Source organism: Festucalex cinctus, chromosome 21, assembly GCF_051991245.1.
Source record: "Festucalex cinctus isolate MCC-2025b chromosome 21, RoL_Fcin_1.0, whole genome shotgun sequence".
NCBI classification, from domain to species: Eukaryota; Metazoa; Chordata; class Actinopteri; order Syngnathiformes; family Syngnathidae; genus Festucalex; species Festucalex cinctus.
This window is the reverse complement of record NC_135431.1, coordinates 3754332-3778798: the sequence shown is the minus strand read 5'-3', so window position 1 is coordinate 3778798 and position 24467 is coordinate 3754332. Positions and strand designations below refer to the sequence as shown.

Here is a 24467-nt window from a genome sequence, read left to right as displayed (position 1 = left end):
GCCGCTAGGGAGGGAGGGGGGCCCAAGTAGTCCGGCCCGGGGGGCCCCTCCTCCATCGTCACAACATCGTCACATGGGCTGGAATAAAAAGCCGCCGTCGGATTTCCCGCCATGCAAACATCCAGCGGGAGATGAACACGAACGCGTCAACTTTTCGGGCCCCAAGCGGAAACTTCGTCTCGATGGCTCGGACGACACGCTAACCGGATCCGGGTTCGAACCTCGGAAAAGCGGGGGGGGGGGATCATGAGGATGCAGGCGTGCAAAGCGCTGCTGTGCGCGCTGCTGCTGCTCCACTGCGCCACGCTGGGCCGGCCGCTGTCCACGTGCGCCGCCGTGGACGTGGATCACGTGAGGAGGAAGCGGGTGGAGGCCGTCCGCGGGCAGATCCTCAGCAAGCTGCGGCTGAGCGCGCCGCCGCTCGCGCACGGCCCCGCCAAGGTGCCCCAGCAGGTGCGGGCCCTCTTCAACAGCACCCGCCGCATGCTGGAGGAGCTCGGACTGCGCCGGCGCCAGATGTGCGGCGCCGACGGCACCGACGCCGAGTACTACGCCAAGGAGGTCCACAGGTTCAACATGCTTTACGGGCCCACCGAGAGCAGTGAGTGAAAAAAATACATGAAAAAATCATCAGAATAATAATAATAATACGAATTAACGGTGCAGAAAAGCACTGAGATAAATTGACAACACTTTGTCTTATTTATAATAACATAGCTAAAGGCTATGGTGAGAATTTTGTTTTGTTTTGTAAAATTAGAATTTTCTTGCAGGGACCTTTTGAATTACAAATATTGTTTGAAGTGGTGCAGAACGACACCAAATACTGAGTAACATTTCCAATATTATGCCAAAGCTCATAATTTATAAATACATACAGAAATTAATTAATTAATTAATTAATTACAAAATAGTTCTATTTTATGGGGGTAAAATCATCACTTTCGTGTATTGGATATTTGCAGTATTTTGCCAAGCTCATAATCTGAAAAATAAATAAATAATAATAATAATAAAAAAAGATAAATACAAAAAAAAAAATACAGTAGTAATTTTTGGGGGGTAAAATCATCACTTTCATGTATTGGATATTTGCAGTATTTTGCCAAGCTCATAATTTGAAAAAAATAAAATAAAATAATAATAATAATAATAATAAAAGATAAATACAAAAAAAAAAATACAGTAGTAATTTTTGGGGGGTAAAATCATCACTTTCATGTATTGAATATTTGCAGTATTTTGCCAAGCTCATTTGTAAAAATAAATAAATAATTAAATAAATACAAAAAGAATGACACCAAATAATACTGATACGTTTACCTATTTTACCACACGCACAATTTACAAAAATATGACACTATTTATTTTATTTTTTTGTAAAATCCACACTTTTTCTTTTTTAGCCTCATTTAAAATAACATGTAATTGCACATCCACTACAGTAGGTGGCAGTGGCACTTTCATCGTCAGAGACTGTGCAAGGAATATTCGCTCCTCTGTACTTACAACAAATTTATAGACAAATGATCAATTTATAGTTACATGAAGAGTAAAATATTTTCTTATTGTTGGGGTGTAACAAAAAAAAAAAATATTGATATGATCACATTTCTCGAAATGTATATTGACATTTCAAGTGGTGCAGAACAGCGCCAAAAACTAATTTCGGTGCATTTACAATATTTGGTCCCACTTATGTTCGCATAAGTATTACAGCAATGTCATTTTTTTGATGAAATCAGCACTTTTCCGCGCTTTTTGTATTGCAGATGTACCCGCAAAAACCCGATCGTTTTGCTGTAAACATTTTCCTGTCCAGCAATCTGCCGTCGTCCAACATTCGATTGCGCAAAGCGTGCCGAGTGCAGCCGCTCTCCCGTTACACACCGATTCCACATTTTCCAATTTCCTGTGCGGTCAGCAGACACGCGATGATGATGATGATGATGATGATGATGATGCCTTCAGGGGAGCGAACGAGGGTGGGGAAAAAGTGGAGAGGAAGCGCAAGATGATGAAAGGACCTCCCTGCCGAGCCCTCACACAGCGACTGCTCCTCGTTACTTTCCTCGATTGTGTCACTGCGCTCGACCCCGACGAAAAAAAACTTTCACGCACGACTCATCGTGGCTAACCAGATAGCGGCGGCGGCGGCGCTCAACCAGCATCTTTGTCAACGAGCGTTTCAAAGCTGACGAAACAAGTCGAATGGCACGTCACCGCAAAAAAAAAAAAAAAAAAAAAAAAGACAAGCGGCGCTACGATGCTAACAGCTTGTTCACTGCATGAGAGTGACGCAAACTGCAGCTAATTGATGACATCATAATACAAGCTAACGCTAGCCGCGACAATCATATTGAGACGCCTTCACTGACTGGCGGACGGTCTAAATTGATGCGACTATAACCAAAGTTAAGTCACATAACCGCAGTACAAGATTCTGAGCGTATGATAAAAAAATATCACAACAGTATTTCATGGTATTGTAATCACAGCTCTTGTTTTGGAATGCGAGTATTGCCAGTGAACGCACTCTGTAGGTAATTTAGTAAACGTAAAAGAAAGAAAAAAAGCAGTTCTAAATAAAGTCAACATGTCGTAAAAGAGTAAAAGTACTTCATTTCTCAGAAAACGAGTAGTTACTATGTCATTTTGGGAAGTAACGTGGAAACCAGCTGATGCTAGCTAGCCATGCTAGCTGGTTTTGAACTGTTCGTCAGCTAGCATTAGCATTAGCCGTTTCAGATGGCTGCTCGTAGCACTTGCGTTTTTGTCATTTTGTTAGCTTCTTTCTTTATTTTAAAAAAAAAAATTAGTAAACATGAAAAACAGACACATTCTGGTGATATTTTATGACATAATAAATTCATTTCAAGGACATAACTGAATGATCTCTTTAACTCATTCACTCGCCGCCATTTTCACATTTCGCAATCCCGTTCGCTCCCGGCTGTTTTACTGGATTTGGACTGATTTTGTAAGGCCCACAGAATATTGTGTTCTATTGCCATAAAAGCATGGAACCTACCAAATGAAAGACTAAAGTCTCTTCTTTCATCAGGGAAAAAAAAAGTATGTTTCTATCTGTTTCCGTTTTGCAGCAATTGGCATTAGAAGAGAGCTAAGTTTCATCAATTTTCTATTTAAAATTGTAAGTAATTGAGTTTTTTTTTTTCTACATGGCCCTGGTTGATCTCCTTTGCTCTGCTGTCACCTGCTGGTCGTTTGTGTACTAACTAACTTCTGTATGCTCTAGCATAAAAAAACAAAAACAAAAACAAAAACGTATAAATACGTCTTTGGGACACGTAACGTATTTACACGTTATTGGGAGCAAATGAGTTAAGGATGTAGCTGATTTTAGCAAAGATGTTTAAGGCAAAAAAATAATATTTTATATGTATTTATTGATACAATAAAATATGGTTTAGGTTTAAGAGGTTGACGATATTTGAGGCCAAACTTGGATAGTTTGCAAGCGACCCCCCCGCTAACGGTTGTACGGTTTTTCGTCAATTTTGAGGCACCACTTCTGATGTGCTGCACGGACCCCGCCGTTTGTTTTCTGCGAGGCGTTTGTGTTGTTTTTGCCAAAACACGTGATTTCCGATTAATTGACTTCAACCTCCAATCAGCGGTGATTAATCGGTTGGCATTTTCAAGCGTAGGAACTAAAATAAACTTGATTGCATTTCCACATGTAGTTACTCGAGTCGATTTATGCGCGTTTAATGGTTGAAAGGTCTTCTGAAGTGGATAATTGTTCAATCGGGCGCGTTAATAATAAGCACGTAACTCGATGCACAAATGAGATCATTTTCGATGCCTTTCAAAGCAAAACGTGAAAATGCCCGCGCTGCACTTTTAGCTGAGACGATGTCGTGCAAAACGAGGCCAACAGATGTTTTACAGCTCACGTATGGATTGGGCACAGTTATCGACAACTTCAGAGTAAAGAGATTTTTTTTTTTTTTTTCCCAGAATAAGAGCTGAAAGACACATGTGGCACATTTGAAATTGTCAAGACTGTTTTGGAGTGAGCTTGAAAAGAGCACCTGCTCGCTTCAAAGGATGATGCAATGGACTTTGGCTTTCCAAGTGCTTTTTGGGCCAAGCGCGCATTTTCGCTCCTTTGTCATCCGCTCACAGACTGGCAGGAAGAAGCCGCCTTTTCGGAACCTTTTCTCCGTCGGCGGCGTTGATTGGAGTGTGAGGGCGATCGCTATTGTGTTGCGACTAGGCCAAGATTGCGCACAAATGACATCACCGAGTTCCGCGAGAGAGATCAATGGTGGGAGTCGTGGGACGCCGTCTGAATGCGCATGCTTTATAATCAGAACAACTCAACTGTTATCGTTTTTTTTCAATATTTATACGTCTGGTCTGTCACATTTGGTAATTTGTCAGCAAATTTGTTTAACCTAAACTTATTAAACTTTTGAAAAACTTATTTTTTTTTTTTACTTTTTTTAAAATTTAAATTTATTACATTATTAATTATAAGTATATAAATATATAATTAATATATTAATTATTACCAATTATATTATATATTTATATTATTTTTATTATTATTATTGTTATTATCTATTTATTATATTATTATTATTATTATTTTATATACTGTGTATATGTATTATTATTATTATTAGTAGTAGTAGTAAGTAGTAATATAAATATAGATTAATTTATTCCAAATGATCAAATTGTTAAATTTGAAATTATTATTATTTATTTTTTCTTAATTAACTATCCGCCTGATGACCAGGCAGTTAGTTAATTAAAATGTGACCATGACATATTTTATTTAAATTTAAAATATTTTTATTTTAATTAAAATGTGGCCAAGATATATTTTATTTAAATTTAAAATATTTTTATTTTAATTCAAATATGACAAAGACATTTTGTCAACATGACATTTGTTGACAAATTCACAAATGGTTAAATTAACATTAAATTAGAATTTTTCCATGAAAATGTTACTTTTTCATTTTTTTTATTAAACTAACAAAAATGAAACAAGTTAAATGTGTCTGTCACATAAGATAAATCTAGAAATCTTTCCTGTGTGGCTGGCGTTGCAGACGACCTGTCCTACTGCCCGAAAGGCATCACGTCGAAGGTGTTCCGCTTCAACGTCTCCGCCATGGAACGAAACGCCACCAACCTGTTCCGAGCCGAGTTCCGAGCCCTGAGGCTTCCCAACGCCAGCGCCAAGCGGAACGAACAGCGGATCGAGCTCTACCAGGTGCGTAAAGGTACTGTTAACCTGGCCCCGCCCCCAATCCGCCAGATTTGCTCAAAGCGGTTCTTGGCGCTCCAAAGACCGGCAACAAAATGTTTAGCAGAAACTAGACTCTGTTATTACACTGGAAGTCCGCTTCTCAAATATTTGATATTTAAGATGCTAATCGAAAAAGTATGCCAAGTGGATTTATGTAACGCGCTTGTCCAAGGAAATGTCATTAAGTCGCCGTTATTGGCTTTTTTCATGTCCTCAACATGAGGGACCCATCCAAAGATAATTACCAGTCCTAATAGCAAACAGATTGTCACAGTCCAGCAGCGCTCGCGCCCGCCAGGGCCGATAATGCGGTGATGGCGAGCAGACCCGGCCTGGATGGAAACGGGCCAAGCTCGTTTGCGGGCTGCCCAGCGGATGGACAAACAAGCGCTCGGGTGACCGTCCTGAAAACGTGCGCTCAAATTGTCTCCAGGTGTGCCTGCTAAAACGAGCAAACAACGTATTCCCCGCCGGCGGCCAAAATCCCTTCCTCCAACAAACACACCTTCCGAGTGTGGAGATGAATTCCTGAACTCGCCAACCCGCAATTGGGTGTGAAGTCCGCTGATAGAAAGAAGTGAAAGAAGCCTTATGTGAAGTATACATGCAATTCTCTTTGCGTCTCGTTCCACCAAAAATAAACGCCTCACTACAAATAAATAGCTGGCACACTGTCAGCGTCAAATACGAAAATTCTCCGTCCACCAATCTAAGGACAGAAGCATGTTCAGATTCAAATAAAAACCAGAACTGGATTGTAAGCGGTGAAAGAGTGGTTAGCATGTCCGCCTCCCATTACCGAGGACGCAGGTTCGAGTCCAGGCTTCAGCCTTCCTGGGTGGAGTTTGCTTGTTCTCCCCGTGCCCGCGTGGGTCTTCTCCGGGTACTCCGGTCTCATCCCACATTCTTGGCAGGTTAACTCTTTTACTGCCACACTTTACGGAAAAAAAAAATTAAAAAATCCAACCCCTGCATGGTGCCATTTCGCTGATTACATTTCATTGTAATTCCATATACCAGCAGCCCATTGAAAAGAGACACAACGCTGCCATCTGCTGGCCATAGTTTGGTGGCGTTTTTGATTCCACAACCCATTGAAGGGGCAGCATTTAGACGTTGCTCCGTCCATTGACGGAAAAAAAAAAAAAGTAGATGACGTCATTTCACGTTTATGGCAACGTACATCGTGATTTTACTCATCGTTATTCAACGTTTTTGGCAGTCAAAGAGTTAATTGAACGCCCTGAATTGTCCCTAAGTCTCTGTGTGCCCTGCGACTGGATGTACTCCGCCCACTGCCCGAAGCCAGCTGGGATAGGCTCCAGCACCCCCCCCCCCCAATTGTGAGGAGTAAGCGGTCAAGAAAATGGATGACTGCATGTACTCTAAACTCGTCACCAAACGGTGTCACGTGCGTCTTCCGCAGATCGTGCGACCTCACGAACACATCCGGAAGCAACGCTACATCAGCGCCAAGAACGTGCTGACCAAAGGCGCGCCCGAGTGGGTCTCCTTCGACGTGACCGACACCGTGCGCGAGTGGCTGATGAGCAGAGGTCGGGATTATAGATGCAGATCTTTTGTTCTGCTTTCCTGACAAGACAGTTTTTGATCGTCCCAACGCTGCTTTGATTTGACACCAGGAAGGAATCTGGGTCTGGAGATCAGCGTGCACTGCCCCTGCCACACCTTCGGCCCCAACGGCGACATCATCGACAACGAGAACGAAGTTCTGGACGTCAAGTTCAAAGGTACGCGAGCGGGAAATCTTCCTGAAGGTCAGGCAAAGCCGGTATTCGCCGCTCGGGCACTAATAACTAGAGCTGCGCTTTTGTTCAAAACGAGGCGTGGACGGCGAGGACGAGCAGAGTCGCTTGGACCTCGGCCAGCTGAAGAGGAGCAAGGAACAGAATCTGCCTCACCTCATCCTGATGATGATCCCGCCTCACCGCCTGGACTCAAAGTCCTCGCACAGACGCAAGAGAGCGCTGGACACCAACTACTGCTTCTCGTAAGGGACACTTGTCATACCCGACCGAGATCACCGTTTGACGATCAACCAAGAAAGACAAATCAACGCTACAAAACGATATTAAAACCATTTTTTTTTAAAAAGTTTTACCTCCGCCCACAAACTTTAACATAACTCGTCATTCAATTCTCCAAAGAACAGCCTAAGCAGGCTTGTTTACTACATAATCAAAAAAAATGTTTAAAAATGAAACACTACGTGTCAACGGAAAAAAGTTCAACCAAACTAGAGAACGTTCGCTAGCTTACTGCTAACATATAATGCAAAATTTTATAGACAGGCTAATGGAAATTAGCATGTATGTTTCATTATTAACAGAATCTAAAATGGATTACAAAAATGTTATTGCTTGCTATGTGTGTTTATAGAAATCATTTGTGAAATGACGTTCGAGATTATTTCGATGCACGTTTCCGAGACGCGCTAAGCGCAAGTCGGCTAAAAACATGCGCTAGCTAATGATGCACGTTTGTCTACTAATCATTTATTTTCATACACTGTGACTACAATTTTAACCTTTGGGCTGCTGGGGAATGAAAATGGAGACCTTGAGGATTTTTTTTTTTAATAATAATAATAAATTCATAAATAAATAAAACCGTCTTTCCACAAAATACTTACTCAAGAAAAACTACAACAACAAAACATCAAACTGTGTAAGGAGGTTATTTTTATAAAAATTCCAAAATAGTCATTTTTGACCACCGAACCAAACCACAACAAAACATGTGAAAATGTTGGCTTTTTGCCGTCCGAAAATGCAAATTTTGTCCCACAGAAACACGGAGGAGAGCTGCTGCGTGCGCCGGCTGCACATCGACTTCCGGCGCGACCTGGACTGGAAGTGGATCCACGAGCCCAGCGGCTACGACGCCAACTACTGCTCGGGGCCCTGCCCCTACCTGAGGAGCTCCGACACGCCGCACAGCTCGGTAAGAAAGTACAAATGCTGTTTAGCAATACAGAACTGCCTCACTTTTGTTTTGTTTTTTTTATAAACCCCAAAATAATAATGCCAATTTGTTGTTTTTATTCTCACTCCACAACACTGTCAAGAAGAGAAGTAGTGCTTAGTTTGGCATTTACACTGAATTACAGTTACACTTTTGGTGGGTGGAGCCAGACACAAAGCTCTCCATTGATTGGTCGACGGATAATAGGGCGGGGTTATCGATTCAGATTTCCAAAATCGATTAGATTCAGAATGGCCCGATTCGATTTGTTATTTGAAGGAAAAACACTCCCCGAAGTCGATGCTAACTTCCCGTTAGCATTTGCTAACTTCCTGTTAGCGCTAGGCTAGCGATGTTCTAAAAACGAAGCACATTTTGTATTTAAATATACAGTGATTGTAATTCTTAATGTTGTGAATTTAGTTTTACAGTTAACACCAACAGGGGTGTCATGAAATGGCTTAAAGGATGCTTTGGGACAACAGAATAACCAGACTAACATACGCTACACACTTACGAGTTGCTAATGCTACGCAAGCAAAATGGTGCATTCAGTGTACTTTCACGGGGTCGGAAACTTCGTCTTTCTTCAATAACGTTTGAAGCGGAAAATAATCGGCCATTTAGCTCAATTGGCCGATTGTTTTGTCCGATGTTTGAACGCCAATAATCGGTTGATTATAATCGGCGGCCGATTAATCGGTCTATGTGGCACATTAAATTTATCGGGGGGGGGGACTACCAAAAGTATCGATTCATGGTTTCATGAATCGATATTGGCCTATGAAAAGGAATATCGATTTGATATCGATATATCGATATTGTAGACCCAGACCTAACGGATAACTACTACTATCCGTGGCATTTGTTAAACGGTTGGATTCCGGTAGACGAATTGATCCCAACAAAATATGAATCGATCGGGATATTTTCTGTTTTGTGCCAGTTTACCACATATGCATATTAAGGCCACGTATAAATATGTATTTTTGGGGGGGTGGTTGGGTAATATTCAAAATTGTGTGTTTCTTGCAAGTTTTTTTTTATTTTATTTTATTTATTTATTTTTTTAAAGTTTTTTTGGCGCAAATTTGCCACTTTATAAAATTGCAAATGTATGAGATTTTTTTTTCTCTCTTTCTTTATAAAGTGGTAAATTTGCGAGTTTTTTTTTTTTCTGGGAATATTAAACAAATTATATATATGTAATTATACATGGTGTGTGTTTGTTGTGTGTGTGCGTGTAGTTGCTGAGCCTGTACAACACTCTGAACCCGGAAGCGTCGGCGTCGCCGTGCTGCGTCCCCCAAGAACTGGAGCCCCTCACCATCCTCTACTACTCGGGACGGACCCCCAAAGTGGAGCAGCTTTCCAACATGATCGTCAAGTCTTGCAAATGCAGCTGAGGAGACTGACTTTTTTTTTTTTTTTTTTTCCCCCGGTTGCGGTTTTTGGTGAAAGCTGCAGATTTTGATGTCTATTTCTTTTGGTGTTGTGTTTTGTTGCTAATGCTAATTCCAGCTGTGCAACGAACTGGTGACGAACCACCGCACCAAACTGTAATTAAGCTGCAAGTCAACGCCGAGCGCTCGTTCCAGGATGACGTCATCGTGAGCGGTCCTCACGTCTGGCCAAAACATTAGGGACACCTGCGGAACGTCGTCCAAGCGCACTTCGAAAAGTCTCTTTTTAAAAAGCGGGAACAATCCAAAATGTTGGACGAACAACTCGCAACTCGTTTCAAGGCTTTCGCCAAATTTTCACTTTGGAGGAAATTTTAAACGTGATCTTAATGTTCCGACATTGAAATTTCACATCATGTTAAAACAAATAAAAATGTAAAAAAAAAAAAAAAAAAAAAAAAAAAAAAAAAAAAAAATGTAAATGAATGAATGGAAATGACATTTCAAGATGATTAAAACAACTTTCAATTGAATGTGAAACGTTAACGTGATATCTCTAACCGGATTTTTTTTCAAATGTGAAATTTCAAGTTCGAGACAATCATCATTTTTTCATCTCCGACGTTCTTTCGAATGTTTTGTAACGTTCGAGAGCGCAAGCATGATTGTCGTGCGAGTGTCTATTAGCCAAACATTCAACTGAGAGAAACGAAAGCCGGCAAATGGACGGGAACAAGCCAACGGACGATTATTCCAACGAATGAAGCACGATGATGATGACGATGACGAAGATGATCTGCATTTGATCTCAAGATATTGTTGGGCCGTGTTGCGCAATGCCATTCGTTTGATGAGCTGACAGATTGCGCAACATGTACGAATCGTTACGTCGTCGTTGACGACAAACTTCCCCTGCCATACCTGTATAATCTACTGGCATTTCGATCGATTTTTTTGGGCAGTAATGTTGTTGATTTGTTGATGATGATTGTTATTAAAAAAAAAAATTAAAAAAAGACGAGAAAAGCACAACCTGTATTTTTGTATTTTGGAAACTCGCAGCTAAACGAAGCGTAGCTTGTCCGTTTCAAAATCGGGGAATCTGTGAACATGACATTTACATAATAGTTTTGTTTTGGTTTTTGGATGCTACATTTTTAACATGAAATTTCCAATTTAGTGGAAAGATGGGGAGATGGAATTCCATGTCATACTTCCCTCAAAACATTTTTTTTTTTTCTCATTTAAAACTTCCTTGCCAAGTCAGCATTTTTTTTTTTTTATGTTACAATTCAAATCCTGTCAAGCCAAATAATTTTTAAAAAACAAAATTTTCAGTCCAACAATTTTTTGAATGCAAAATTTCTCAGAGTATTTTTACAAATAATACTTTGGCCACAAATGTTATGAAGATTACATTTGTGCCTTTCAACATTGGCAGCTTAACACGTTCAAAAATTCTCAATTTTGCCTCCGCGTTTTGCTGACTCATCAAAAACCGATCTGATGTGAGGCCTATTTCGGGCGGGGAGACTTCCCCCCCCAACCCCCCCCCCCCCCCCTTTCTCCTGCTCACACCGATAACGAACGGCACGACACGTTCATGCACGGAAAAAGCCGATCCGCAGCCATTCGCTGAGCACATTCACAGATGTGCGAGTGCGCGCGTGCGCTAGCGCCAAAACGGGGACTTTCATCGCAATAAAATCATCAGGTCGCACATCTCGGCAGTTCTCAGGCCCCCGCGCCGCGGAAAGAGTTGCGCAACGCAGCCTCCCACACGTTACACACGCACGCACGAGTCAACTATAGCATTACTGGAAGAGAGGGCGGGGCCAAAGGGGGCGGGCAAATATGTAAACATATCAAGCTCATAGATAAACAAATGAATGGGAGGTCTGACGCCTCAAAATGGCTGCCGGAGCGCGTTTGTGTGTTTTCAGTCCAATAATAGATTGTGGCGTGTTTGAGTTTGTGGCTGTGAACGAAGACAGCGTGGCGATAATAAGAGATAAATTGCGGTACAAAATGTGCGGGAAAAAAAAAGCCATTAGTCAGGAGGGGGAAGCAGACGAGTTTTCATTTAGTCGAAATGACACAAAAAAAAAAAAAAAAAAAAAAAAGATGGCTCAGCAAAAGCCAAAACGACAACGAAATCCGCTCAAGTCGCAACACTGCAGGCACCTCAGAAGTTTTGTCATTTTACGTCAGCAAACTTTACAGATGAAATTTGAGCGTATTTACTAGGGATGTAACAATGGCAATATCGTGATATCGCGATATCAAAACTGCCACAATATTGTCGCTGTCATGTCACGATATTAAAATCAGCACATCTGCTTAAAAAAAATAAAAATAAAATAAATTGTGCAGTTCTAGCACCCTGTGGTGGCTAGTTTATTTAGTGCAGTTTAATTTTCACAAGGCATGTTTTGGCCCTTTCTATGTTTAAAAATGTGGAGGAACTCAATGTGTGCTTGTATAATAGGTATATTACTGTAAAAAAAAATAAAATACATGCAGAATTGCACTTTAAAAAAAAAAAAAAAAAAAAAAAAAAAAAAAAAAAAAAAAAAAAAAAACACATTATAGCGAGGGAACACTGTATACCAAAATTTGGAAGATGAAATTTCAAGGCAGAAATTCTGAACATGAAATAATTTCAAATCGTTGCCCAACAAATTTAGAGTCCAAAAATTTTCACGGAACATTTTTGGTTATTTTTTTACCCCAAAAACACATTTCAATTTTTTGACCGTGAAAATTCAAATCATAAAAAAGTAAGGATTTGAAAGACAAAAAAAAAAAAAGAATAATGTAAATACATAAATAAATTGAATCTAGTTATTGTAGCGATGCTAGTCTGCTAGCTGGCTAAAAGATTATTTATTTTAGGTTAGCAGGGACGTCATTTTGGTCGGATTTGGATTCTTTTTGGACTGGATGACGGCTGTCGTATGAGGGCCATTTTTTTTCCTTATGTTTATTATGGCGCTACCCGTCTGGCCACATTGTGAAAGTCGAAGCTTCTTCCTGGCCTTTTTTAAAAAGACGTGAAAACAAACACAAGCGGCCTTTGTGAAGACAACCTGGACGCCGGCTAACCATCACAACCGCTCTCGGACGTGCAACGTCAGCGTTTCGCGGTCGCTCGCGACCAGCAGCCAGCAGCCGTCAGGAACGTCACTCGACACGTCAGAACACGACGACGACTTAACGTTTGGAAGCCGTTTCACAAACTCGTGGACAGAATTGGACCAAAACAAACCCCCCCCCCCCAAAAAAAGCAGAAAAACTTTTGATCTCTTTACAGTTTATTTATCAGCCAGCTAACAACATCGAGTTGAAGATGGAATTTATTTGACCAAATGTGCCGCCACATCCATCGTCAAACACTCGCAAAAGCCAAAAGTGGAACGTTCTCATTTTTCAAGGCGATTGTTTGCCAACTAGCGCATTTGAACGTGTGAAATGTTGCCAAACGGGATTCGCTGAGGCAAGCAAAGTGTGCAGTTTGTCACTTAACACGGCAGAAATTGCACTCGGGGACTTTTCCGCTTGGCTTAAAACGAACAAAAACGGGCGTCGGCAATGTGATTACTCGGCGCGACGCTAAAGAAGGAAAAAATAAAACAGCCCAAAGTCAAAAAAATATGTTTTAAAGCTTTTCACATGCATTTTAGTTATGCCATTGGGGAAAATTAAAGTTTAAGGCAGAGATTTTTTAATGTGGGCTAACAGTTTGTCAATGTGAAAATTCAAATAAATTTTTTTAATAAGAAATTTTAAGAAAATGTTTGATCCTGACTTTTTGACGCAAATCATCAATGTGACATTGAGTCACAAAAAGTAAAAAAAAAAAAAAAAAAGTAATAAAAAAAAAAAAAAAAAGTAATTTAAAAAACAAAAACAAAAAATACGTAATTTCAAGCCAAATCCTTTTCAATGAAAACTATAAAAAAAAAAAAAAACTAAAAAAAAATAAATAAATAAAATAAATAAATCAATTTGAAGACGAATCCTTTTGAATGGAAACTTTCAAGTCTTGGGATTTTTTTTAACATGAAATTACAAGATAAAACTATTTTTGAATATTAATTTTTCAAGACAAATTAACATTTGAAAATTCAAGCATTTTTTTTTTTTTTAATACAGGCCATACAATTTTATGAATGGAAAAATTGTAGAACTGTGAACTTTCAAGTCAAAATTTTGTTTAAAGTGAATTTTCGAATTAAACTTTTTTTTTTTTTAATGTGAATTTTCACATTTTTCTACATATTTTCTAAAGTGAAATGCAACTATATAACTGAAAATATGCCTGGCAATATTTTGGAGTCCTTTTCCCACAATGCTTATTCCAAAAGGCACAAATTAAGTACAGCAGACGAGACATCAAATAAAAAGTTAAGCTTGCTGTTTTGCAACTTCACAGTGTATAAATTACACAAAAAAAGTTAGCAACAAAATCGTGCGTTTCCACATTACCAGAAGAAACACGCACACACCCGCGCAGCGCGCCGTCCGCAGAGTCAATGAGAAACACGTTTGCTTTACGGCTGCCCATGAATCTGCACGAAGGCTTCGGCTGGCGCCGCTCCACCGGCTGCTCTTTGACCTACACGCGTGCGTGCGTGCGAATTGCCGTTGCCGTGTACAAGCAAGACTTCTATACAATGATTGTTTGTTTATGCTGAGAAAAGAAGCTGATTGGCTGAGTCAAAAGGAGGCGGGGCCAACAGATATTTTTACACATTCCGATGATGGACGAGGTAGTACAAGTGTGGACATGCAAAAACAACTAGAAATGTTGTCATTTACATGCCAGGCCATTAGGTGGCGATGTTACTTTATAAAGTAGAGCTCGGTGCTGCCAGGTACAATTGTGGCATAACATGGTATTACACTGGAGAGTACAGTTAAAAGACGTGACAGCGCATATTGACGACAATCTGGTAAGGTACTCCAGCCAAAGCTCGCTGCCGGCAACTTTTCCGGGGGATTTCCACAGATTCGTTCCCGTTTCTGTTGGGAAGCGATTTGTGTAGCGCCAAGTTGTTTTTTTTCGCAATTCTTATTCTTTCAAAATTACGTGTTTACCTAATTTGAGTCAACCGTTTCCCCTTTGGCCGGACGACTAATTGCCCGTCTCCCAGAGGGGCCCGCGTGAACATCTGTTATCCCGTTTTCACTGGAAATGTTGCAATCTGCTGCACGGGGGCCGCGCCCGTCATCAAAACAACATGCAAGCGTTTTGACTTTGGAGCGCGCAAGCGGGCAACAAAAACATCCAGTTGAAGTTCTGTGGCACCGGACGAGTGATTCAAGGTGCTTTTCAAGCTGTTGATTCTCAATTCAATTCAGATCTTTCCAGAGAGCGACAGAGAATTTTGATCTCGTCTCCTAGTTCTAGTCAGTACTCGGGCAGCAGCATTTTGGTGAGGCTAATGTGATAAAGTCAGAACTGGGGAAATGGAAATGTCGTGTAAGTTCTAGTCAAGCAATTTGGAAGAATGCAATGTTGCAAGTCCTGGTGTAATGTGATTTCTTCTCTGAATTCTAGTCAGTACTTAGGCAGCAGTGTTTTTGTGAGCATGTAAAGAGCCTAATGCAACTATAAGCTAGAGAAATAGACACTGAAGAAATATGACTACTTGTACTTGACTATTCGGTACTTAAGCTGCAGCATTTTGGCGCATGTAGTCAAGGAAATGTAGATTTAGTTTTAGTCCATGCTCAGGCAGCAGTCTATAAGAAGCAAATTCAGTGTAGCTTGAACTGGGAGAACCAAAATCTCTTCTCCCGGTTCTAGTCACTACTTTTGTCGAAGCATTTCGGAAAATCTAATGCAGTGAAGCCAGTACTCAAGAAATATCTCAATCTAATTCTAGTTAGTGCTCGGGCGGAAGCACTTTGGAGACTTTGGAGACGAAGCAGTGGAGCTCAAACTCTCTGTGGTCCCTGAATCTAGTTCTAGTCAGTACTCGGGTAGAAGCGTTTCAGCGATTCGTTCGAGACAAACAGTCGACCTGAGGCGCAACTTTCACCAATGTTGCAATGCAAACTTGGAGCCCCGTAAAAAAAAAAAAAAAAAAAGCAAGCGGCGCTCCTTGGACAAACAATTTGTTCAAGTCAAAAAAAAAAAAAAATCAAAGACAAGAAAAGCGCCTTCTTGCATAATGTTGGACTCTCACAGCACTGATCAATCACCGCCGTCCAAATGCAACTTGGAGCGCGTCCCTCGCCGAGATTGCGGCGTCAGACTGCAAGTGGCTGCCAGACCTGATGGGAAATGAGCACTTTTTTTTTTTTTTTTTTTTTTTTTTTTTTGCCAAAGTCCTGCTTGGCTGGGGAAGAACATTTGTTTCCTTACTTTCTTTCTTCCAAAGTCATGAAGACCGTTTTGCTTTTTTTTTTACACTAGAGGAAATAATGGAAATAATTTCTCACGGGTCACATTTTCTAACTATATTTTCGAATGTAAAAGAATAACAAATTCAGTGTCAAAAAAAAAAAAAAAAAATCTAAGATGTTTGCCACAAAAATATCCCAAATTCCACAAGGTTGCACAGTTCTACAGCTAACGCTGACGTTGATGCTAACAAGACACAATCAAGAATCGTCTTTTAACACATTCACTGCCAGTCCAGCAAAAACATTGACATTGACGTCTTTTTCCGTCAATGGCAGTGAATGAGTTAACATTCGATCATGACAGATCCTCTGACAATAGCTTCTTTTTTTGGAAACCCGCAAAAAAAAAAAAAAAAGCGCAGCGAATCTGGAGCGTGTTCAGGTATGTTGTCGGTTAGCTTCACATGGCAAAGCCATCAGCGTCGCGGTCAAAGTATATCAACAGATGTGTGGCTCCGCAACACATTTACAACGCACTGGAATCGCGCCACCACTTTGGCTTACACAGCCCCATCCTATGGAAATGAGGAGATCATAAAAAAAAAAAAAAGTGATTAATACGCTGCCTGGGGAGTCCACGTCTGAATGCAAGCGCGGCCAACCAGTTCCTCAGATTACCATCACAAAAACTACAATCGTTGTCAAGCACAACAGCCTGTAGTCGTGATAAAATCTCAATCAGACGGACAAAATTCTTGATACAGGTCATTCAATTTTTTTTTTTTTTTTTTTTTTTTTTTTAAAGGTCCACAGTTCATCAACATTTTGACAATTTTGAGAAAACGCCCTCAAAATGCAGCAATAACAACAACAAAAAGAGATTAGCATCAAGCAGTTAATCTGCCAGATAAAAGTTAGCATAAACATTTGAGACAACGAAAAGGTGGCTTGTGAAAAATTGGCTAATAAGTGAGAAGACGAGAGGAAAACAGGACCTACTGTCTGCTCACAGAACCGAATGTACTTCTCTTGTCATCCTGTAGACAAACAACAAATGAAGACAAGAGGCTATCGCTAGCATAAAGCCGGCGAGCTGCTCTTAGCGCCTGCATCTCAATGCTGAATTTAAAAGGGAACTAAAAAATTTAATAACTGTAAGACTCTCTTTTATAAGGACTAGTACAGGAATCAACAGTTCAGGCTAAACAGTTAAGCTAATCTGTAAATTTTGCTATCGTTCAACAAAAGTTGAGCCGTCCTAACCTTTTATCGTATCTGCTCGTTGCCAGTACAGTCCATAAAACCGGCCAACGAGGAAAGCTGATCTTCCCACGTTGTTAAATTTGCTAAACATCCAGTCGTTAAAGATACGACGTTAGCGCGCAAAAAAAAAAAAAAGTCGCAAGGTTACAACCCCCGCAAAAGCACCCTGGAGAATTCATTGCTTCGTCTGTCTTTTCTCAACTCGACGACAACAAAGCTGGAGTTGAAAACGGAGGAGCTGCTCAAAAATCGCTGATAATACACGGTAGACCGCAAAAAAATGTATAAGCAAATACAAGAAAAGGGCTTTACAGGAATCATCAATGTCATAAAACAAAAAAGCTAAAATCTTCTATACCAACCGTACATCGTTTTCATAGCCCTTCTTTTGACATTCTAAGCCACCGCAGCGTCTTTCCGCTTTTCCGTACACCACAAAGTGGATGTAAAAGGATAATTTGCTCACTTGGGGCAACATAGCTAACTGCCTAACAGGGGCTGCACGGGTAATAAGAAGTAGTCGACAGATTTGACATTCAGTAGATTGGACGCGAGGGTCCGTCCTGTTCTCTCCATTAGGGCCCAGATGTTCCCGTGGCGATAGCGGAGCCTACAGTGGTCTTCGGTTTACAGCGGACTTGATGTTAGGAGCGTGTCCATGCTAGTTAGCATTGGTTGCTAAGCTAGCACCCTTTATTATTAATTAAAAGATGTGATAAAAGTGTAGCACATGTGGGTATATTTTACTTTAAGCTAACATTTCTATCGTTAGGCATTCCATTGCTTCCGTCATTGTGTTTTTATACAATATTATTATTATTGCATTTTTAGAGGTTAAGAAATGGATGTTAGGAGTGTGTCCATGCTAGTTGGCACTGGTTGCTAAGCTAACGGCCTTTATTATTAATTAAAAGATGTGATAAAAGTGTAACACGTGTGGCTATACTTTACTTTAAGCTAACATTTCTATCGTTAGGCATTCCATTGTTTCCCTCATTGTGTTTTTATACAATATTATTATTATTATTATTATTATTAATATTGCATTTTTAGGGGTTAAGAAATGGATGTTAGGAGTGTGTCCATGCTAGTTGGCACTGGTTGCTAAGCTAACGGCCTTTATTATTAATTAAAAGATGTGATAAAAGTGTAGCACGTGTGGCTATACTTTACTTTAAGCTAACATTTCTATCGTTAGGCATTCCATTGTTTCCCTCATTGTGTTTTTATACAATATTATTATTATTATTATTATTAATAATAATAATATTGCATTTTTAGGGGTTAAGAAATGGATGTTAGGAGTGTGTCCATGCTAGTTGGCACTGGTTGCTAAGCTAACGGCCTTTATTATTAATTAAAAGATGTGATAAAAGTGTAGCACGTGTGGCTATACTTTACTTTAAGCTAACATTTCTATCGTTAGGCATTCCATTGTTTCCCTCATTGTGTTTTTATACAATATTATTATTATTATTATTATTAATAATAATAATATTGCATTTTTAGGGGTTAAGAAATGGATGTTAGGAGTGTGTCCATGCTAGTTGGCACTGGTTGCTAAGCTAACGGCCTTTATTATTAATTAAAAGATGTGATAAAAGTGTAGCACGTGTGGCTATACTTTACTTTAAGCTAACATTTCTATCGTTAGGCATTCCATTGTTTCCCTCATTGTGTTTTTATACAATATTATTATTATTATTATTATTAATAATAATAATATTGCATTTTTAGGGGTTAAGAAATGGATGTTAGGAGTGTGTCCATGCTAGTTGGCACTGGTTGCTAAGCTAACGGCCTTTATTATTAATTAAAAGATGTGATAAAAGTGTAGCACATGTGGCTATATTTTACTTTAAGCTAACATTTCTATTGTTTGGCATTCCATTGTTTCTGCTATTGTGTTTTTACACAATATTATTATTGCACTTTTAGGGGGTTAAGAAATGGATGTTAGGAGTGTGTCCATGCTAGTTAGCATTGGTTGCTAAGATAAGCCCTTTATTATGAATTAAAAGATGTGATAAAGTGTGTAGCAAGTGTGGCTATATTTTATTTTAAGCTAACATTTCTATCGTTAGGCATTCCATTGTTTCCGCTATTGTGTTTTTACACAAAATTATTATTGAAATTTTAGGGGTTCAGAAACTCCTAATTTCTCAGAACATCCCATTAAATTTCCGTGAGGACAGAGTTCTCGAAAACCCAAAAAGGACGCAGGTTACACGGCTCGGTTCACAAACACGCCCGTCACCTGACAAAGCAGGGACCGGCTCGGAATGTGCCGGCACGCCAAGTGCGGGAAGGAGACAATCGTTCAAGGATTAGCAGTCAACACTTGGGACAGCTGGCGGAGAAAGGAATGAGGCGGCACCACACCAAAATTTCAGCCACCATTTTGTGCATGACGGGAGATGCCGGGGGCCGCAAGTGGCGGCAATCACAACAACCCAAAAAAAAAAAAAAAGCCAAAAAATCTTTCCCGCTTTTGATGGCAAAAGATAACATGCAAATCCTAGCCATTCGTTTTTTTAAAGATGTCAAAAAAAAAAGGGCCAACATCAAAGAAGTTGTGATCACTTTGGCAATTGTCAAACTGAGAGCACTTTGTCAACACATCGGCGAGCTCAGCACATTTGAACACACGAGGGGACTTCAAACGCTCGTCCACAAACATTTTCGGGACCTTTAACGACACCATGAGAGAAAGTGAAGCCCGAGTTTTTGTTTTTGTTTTGTTTTTATTACCCCTTGGAAGCGTGGAGACGAGCCCGTTTGTGTCCAAAAATTGTGCAACAAAGACTTCAAAAGCAAACAATCGCCTCAAGGCGCGGACGCCCGAGCTAACGTTAGCAACAACGCTGTGTTAAACTCATTCATGAAACTTAAACGAAAATATTTTTGGTCAACGTGGACCTGGGCTATTAGTTTTGGAATTTTTCCATTTTAGTTAGTTTTGATTTCCTTTTGAGAATAGTTTTTATTAGTTTTAGTTATTTTAATAAATGCTACATTTTAGTTTAGTTTCAGTATTAGGTTTTTTTTTTTTTTTTTTTGAAAAAAATTGGTTTTACTTGTGAACAATATTAAAAAAAAAACACCATGGGAGCGACATCATCTGAAGATACTTTTCTATTTATTGCTGCTAGATGACGTCACTTCTGTGTGACACATTTTCAAACGTCCTTTTTCCAGTTCATATCGAAATAAATCGACTTAAAATCCCCAAAGGCTCGTCTGTTAAATTAATTGCCAAAGACTAAAACGAAGGACATTTTTGCTATATTATAGTTTTTTTTGTTGTTGTTTTTTTAAGTTTAGTGTAGTGTAGTTTCAGTTAGTTTTCGTTTTGTTAAAAAACGTTTTTGTTTTTATTTTATTTCATTAAAATAGTTTTTAGAATGTTAGTTTTAGATTTTTTCGTTAGTTTTAGGTATCTAAAGTAACCTTGACATGGACACATTTTCGCTATATTCGAGTGAAGACAAAATAAACTCGTGCTTGAACATGGGCTCAAGGTAACGACAGAAAAACACGACAAAACGGTTGGTTGCTAGCTGTAGCATTTAGCAGCCTTTAGCATTAGCATTAGCATTTAGCATGTAGTAGCCATTTATTGCTATATTGGTGTGAATCGGTGCTAACTGAGCTACGTTATACTGGTCGGGCAACTATAGACTTTCACAATTGTTTTAGGTCTGATGCAAATGTTGACTATTACTACTAAAAGTAGACTAACATGTTGACAGTATTTGTTGTTCAAGTCCTAGGATTTATAAACCATATTAACGATAAAAACTGAGCAATGCCAGCTGCGTGACCACAAAATCACCACAAGCCAACGCGTGATGCATTTATAATGTATAGAATCAACTGTATGGATTCCCGTAAAGGACGGTCTGTCAGATCACTTTGGAGCAAACTGGGAAACGGACGCCACGCTGAAATATTACAAGAAAGCTTAATTTCCGTGCAAATCCCATTTGACAATATTAGCTTTGGAAGCAGCAGCGCATTTTGACGTCACGGCGGCGTGAGGAAAAAAAGGAAATCAGACGGCTGAAAGGATTTCCAGGGTGAGTTCATCTCGGAAGCGCGGCGCTACGAGACCGCTCGCCACCTCAAAAGGATTCTTTTCGAAAAAATCGACACACGCCGATTGTAAAAATGCCCACTTGAGTCGAGTGCTGACCTCCGCCAGGGCCCAGCAAGCCTCAATTTCATCAGCGACAAATGTAAAAGTTTAAATTGCCATTGAGAAAAATATAAAAGATCTTGAAGAATGCACTTAAGGCTGACAACGAGGCACTCTAAAGCAGCCACGCCAGTGCGAGGCCCAAGTCCACCTGCTGGCTGTCACGTCAGACTATTTCAAAATTCCCGACTCCCTTTCTCACTCTTGTGTCTGTCTCTACTGTATATGACATGCGCACACTCATGGCGGACAATGAGGCACTCTACAGCAGCCTTCGCATCACGACGGCCCAGACCATCTGCAGGATGTCACGTCAGACTTAAAAAAACAAAAATAATTCCCCCCCTCCTTGAGCTTCTGTCTTTGTCTGTCTCTACTGTATGTGACTTACGCACACTGATGGCGGACAATGAGGCACTCTATAGCAGCATGAAGCCGCAGACCATCTGCAGGATGTCACGTCAGACTTAAAAAACAACAATAATTCCCCCCTCGAGATTCTGTCTTTGTCTGTCTCTACAGTATGCGACATGTGCACACTCATGGCGGACAACGAGGCACTCTACAGCAGCCATTCCAGCATGAAGCCCAAATTCAGTTGCAGGATGTCACGTCAAAATTAAAAAATAAAAATAATCCTCCCCCCTTCCTTGATCTTCTTTCTTTGCACGTGCAAGCACTCATAGCCAACAACGAGGCACTCTAAAGAGTGGCAGAAATGTATAACATGTGTGTGAAGGCCCAGTAATCCATTTCCTTCCCCCCACGCTAATCGGCGGTTAGCATTTTTTTTTTGTCCAAGTTGTGATTAGAGCGCCCACAGATCCCCACGTGACTCGTCAAAGTTGTTTTCGCGACGCCGCGGGAAACCCCCAAGAATATTTCAGCAAAAACGGAATCTGTTGCATCACTTTGTAAGATGTGCTGACTGACGCTCGGAGTGGAAGAAGAAACAAAAGGGTCACGACAAAAGGTTAATTGCTGGGCGGGATCGGAATAAATACGTGCAGCCTTACGTCGGGGGTCGAATGTAAACAAAAGACGTCTGACGCTCCGTTGACTCGCAGGGAGAGGTCATCGGGTCGTCAATCGACGCCGATGGAATGATGGTATTCGCCGATTTTCAAAAAGGAAGTTCTAGCTCAGAAGGAAAAACAGGGTGATGCTGTGGCGGGGTTATGAGGCAGAAAATATCAAAGAGGTGATAAAGTAAGATCCACCAAAACATGAAATATTTTCACTCAGTTGTGGTCATTTTATGTGTCAACATGTTTTGAGAGACTTGTAAGTTATATGGGCTCATTTATTGAGAGAAAAAAAACAAACAAAAAAAAACAACGTGAATTCTGCTTTTTGTAAAAAGGAGTTGTACATTTTTAATTGCTAAATCTGAGTGGAAAAGTTGCATTTTTTTTTTTATAATAAAGTCACCCTTCTTAACATTGAATATTTTTAAGAAGTCAATCTGACAGGAATGAGAAAAAATATACTTATATATTTTTTCTCAAATATAATCTAGCATTTTCACTATTATTGATTATTATTATTATTATTATTTTAATATTTTAAAGGAACGTGTTCCAAAACACACCTTGTAATTTCAGAAAAGAAAAGTGAATTTTCCAGGACAAAAAAAAAAAAAAAAAAAAAGTATGTTTTCTAAAAAGGAGTCATTTAAGAATTTATTTTCAAGAAGAAAAGTTGCATTTTCAAAAAATAAATGTCACAATTGTAAAGGAAAACAAATCAAATAAATAAATCAAATAAAAAAAAATTGATATATTTTGACAAAAGTTGACAAACTGAAAAAGTCATATACCGGCCTTTTTTTTTTTTCAACGTCAACGTGATCTCTTTCGTTTTCAATTCCGATGACGATGTCACGTGGAAGGCTTCGCTTGTTTGCTTCCCAAAACGCGTCCACGAGGCGTATCGATCAGATAAGTGCTATGGTTTGGCAAACGTTATGTCGGGCCTATTTTAGTGCTTCATCCACCCAAGGTCAACACGCCATCAACGGTCTCACGCCATGTGACATGTGACCGTCATTCCGTTCTTGTTCCATTCAACCTTTGCGCTGCTGGCAAAACTAAGTGCGCTGCTATTTTGGATTTGGAGAACCAGGAACAGATTTCGGTTTGTAGCCTTCATAAATATACAGAATGAAATTTGTTGTCTTGGAAATATATGACCTTTCCCAAAAATATCTACCAACTAGTTTGTGAGCGAGACGGCGTCTGCGTTTCTGTACCGGCTACATTAGCCAACATAATCTCAGCTAGCATCCAATTTTACTGCAGTGCAGCGAGTTCCGTGTACACAAACACAAAAGTTTGTTTTAAAACAGGCACACCTTTGAACACGCCTGCCGCTGGGCACATCACACCCCACTCGAGTCCCACACTTGCGACCTTACACAAACACGCACGGGTGACTTTCTCTTACTGTCGCACTTAAAAAAAATATATATATATTGCCAATTTACGTTTTAAAACAACTGCTGGAAACATGACGTGAGCATGTTGTAGCGCTCAATTGCTGAGATGTGGTGTTAGCTTTTTGTTAGCTAAAAACAATAAAATAAAATTTAAAAAAAAATCACTTTGGAGTTTCCCACCCCCAACTAAAGAAGAACTATAGCTCCTTTGTTAGCATTAGCATCAGCGGTTAGCCGGCGCATGTGCGACATGAAAGATGCCTACACCCAAAAAAATGCATCTTCCGTTAAGCTAGTCAGCCACTTTACATTTATTTTCTAGTCAAAGCAGTAATATTTGATTGATAGTTGACATTTGAGAAGGCGTTTTACTACATTCACGATTTAGAAGCTAACGCTTAAAGCGCTGTAGCATACGCTATTCTCACAATTGTTTGCTAGCATAAAGCTAAGTGGACTATTTTAAGGTAAAGCTATGTGGTTGCTTGAAGTAAATGTTTCATTTTATTCAACGTATAAACAGACAACTTTTAGCTG

General features: G+C 39.9%; 2 protein-coding genes across 2 annotated transcripts in view; one reads left to right on the top strand and one right to left on the bottom strand.

Annotated features, from left to right (window-relative positions):
- Positions 1 to 24467, bottom strand: part of LOC144010354 (steroid hormone receptor ERR2-like) — a 91805-nt gene that overhangs the window by 60867 nt on the left and 6471 nt on the right. The window lies entirely within an intron of this gene.
- LOC144010306 (transforming growth factor beta-3 proprotein-like) lies at positions 91 to 10677 on the top strand. Its single transcript, XM_077510572.1, has 7 exons — positions 91 to 601; positions 5091 to 5254; positions 6717 to 6846; positions 6934 to 7041; positions 7136 to 7301; positions 8101 to 8254; positions 9523 to 10677. The coding sequence occupies exons 1-7, from the start codon at positions 247 to 249 to the stop codon at positions 9679 to 9681; spliced, it is 1236 nt and encodes a 411-aa protein (XP_077366698.1). The 5' UTR covers positions 91 to 246; the 3' UTR covers positions 9682 to 10677.

Excerpts from the sequence above, each read along its gene's own strand:
- LOC144010306 (XM_077510572.1), top strand. The coding sequence starts at position 247 with ATGAGGATGCAGGCGTGCAAAGCGCTGCTGTGCGCGCTGCTGCTGCTC. Across the intron at positions 6,847-6,933 it reads CGAGTGGCTGATGAGCAGAG|GAAGGAATCTGGGTCTGGAG; the intron begins GTCGGGATTATA and ends ATTTGACACCAG. Across the intron at positions 7,042-7,135 it reads TCTGGACGTCAAGTTCAAAG|GCGTGGACGGCGAGGACGAG; the intron begins GTACGCGAGCGG and ends GTTCAAAACGAG.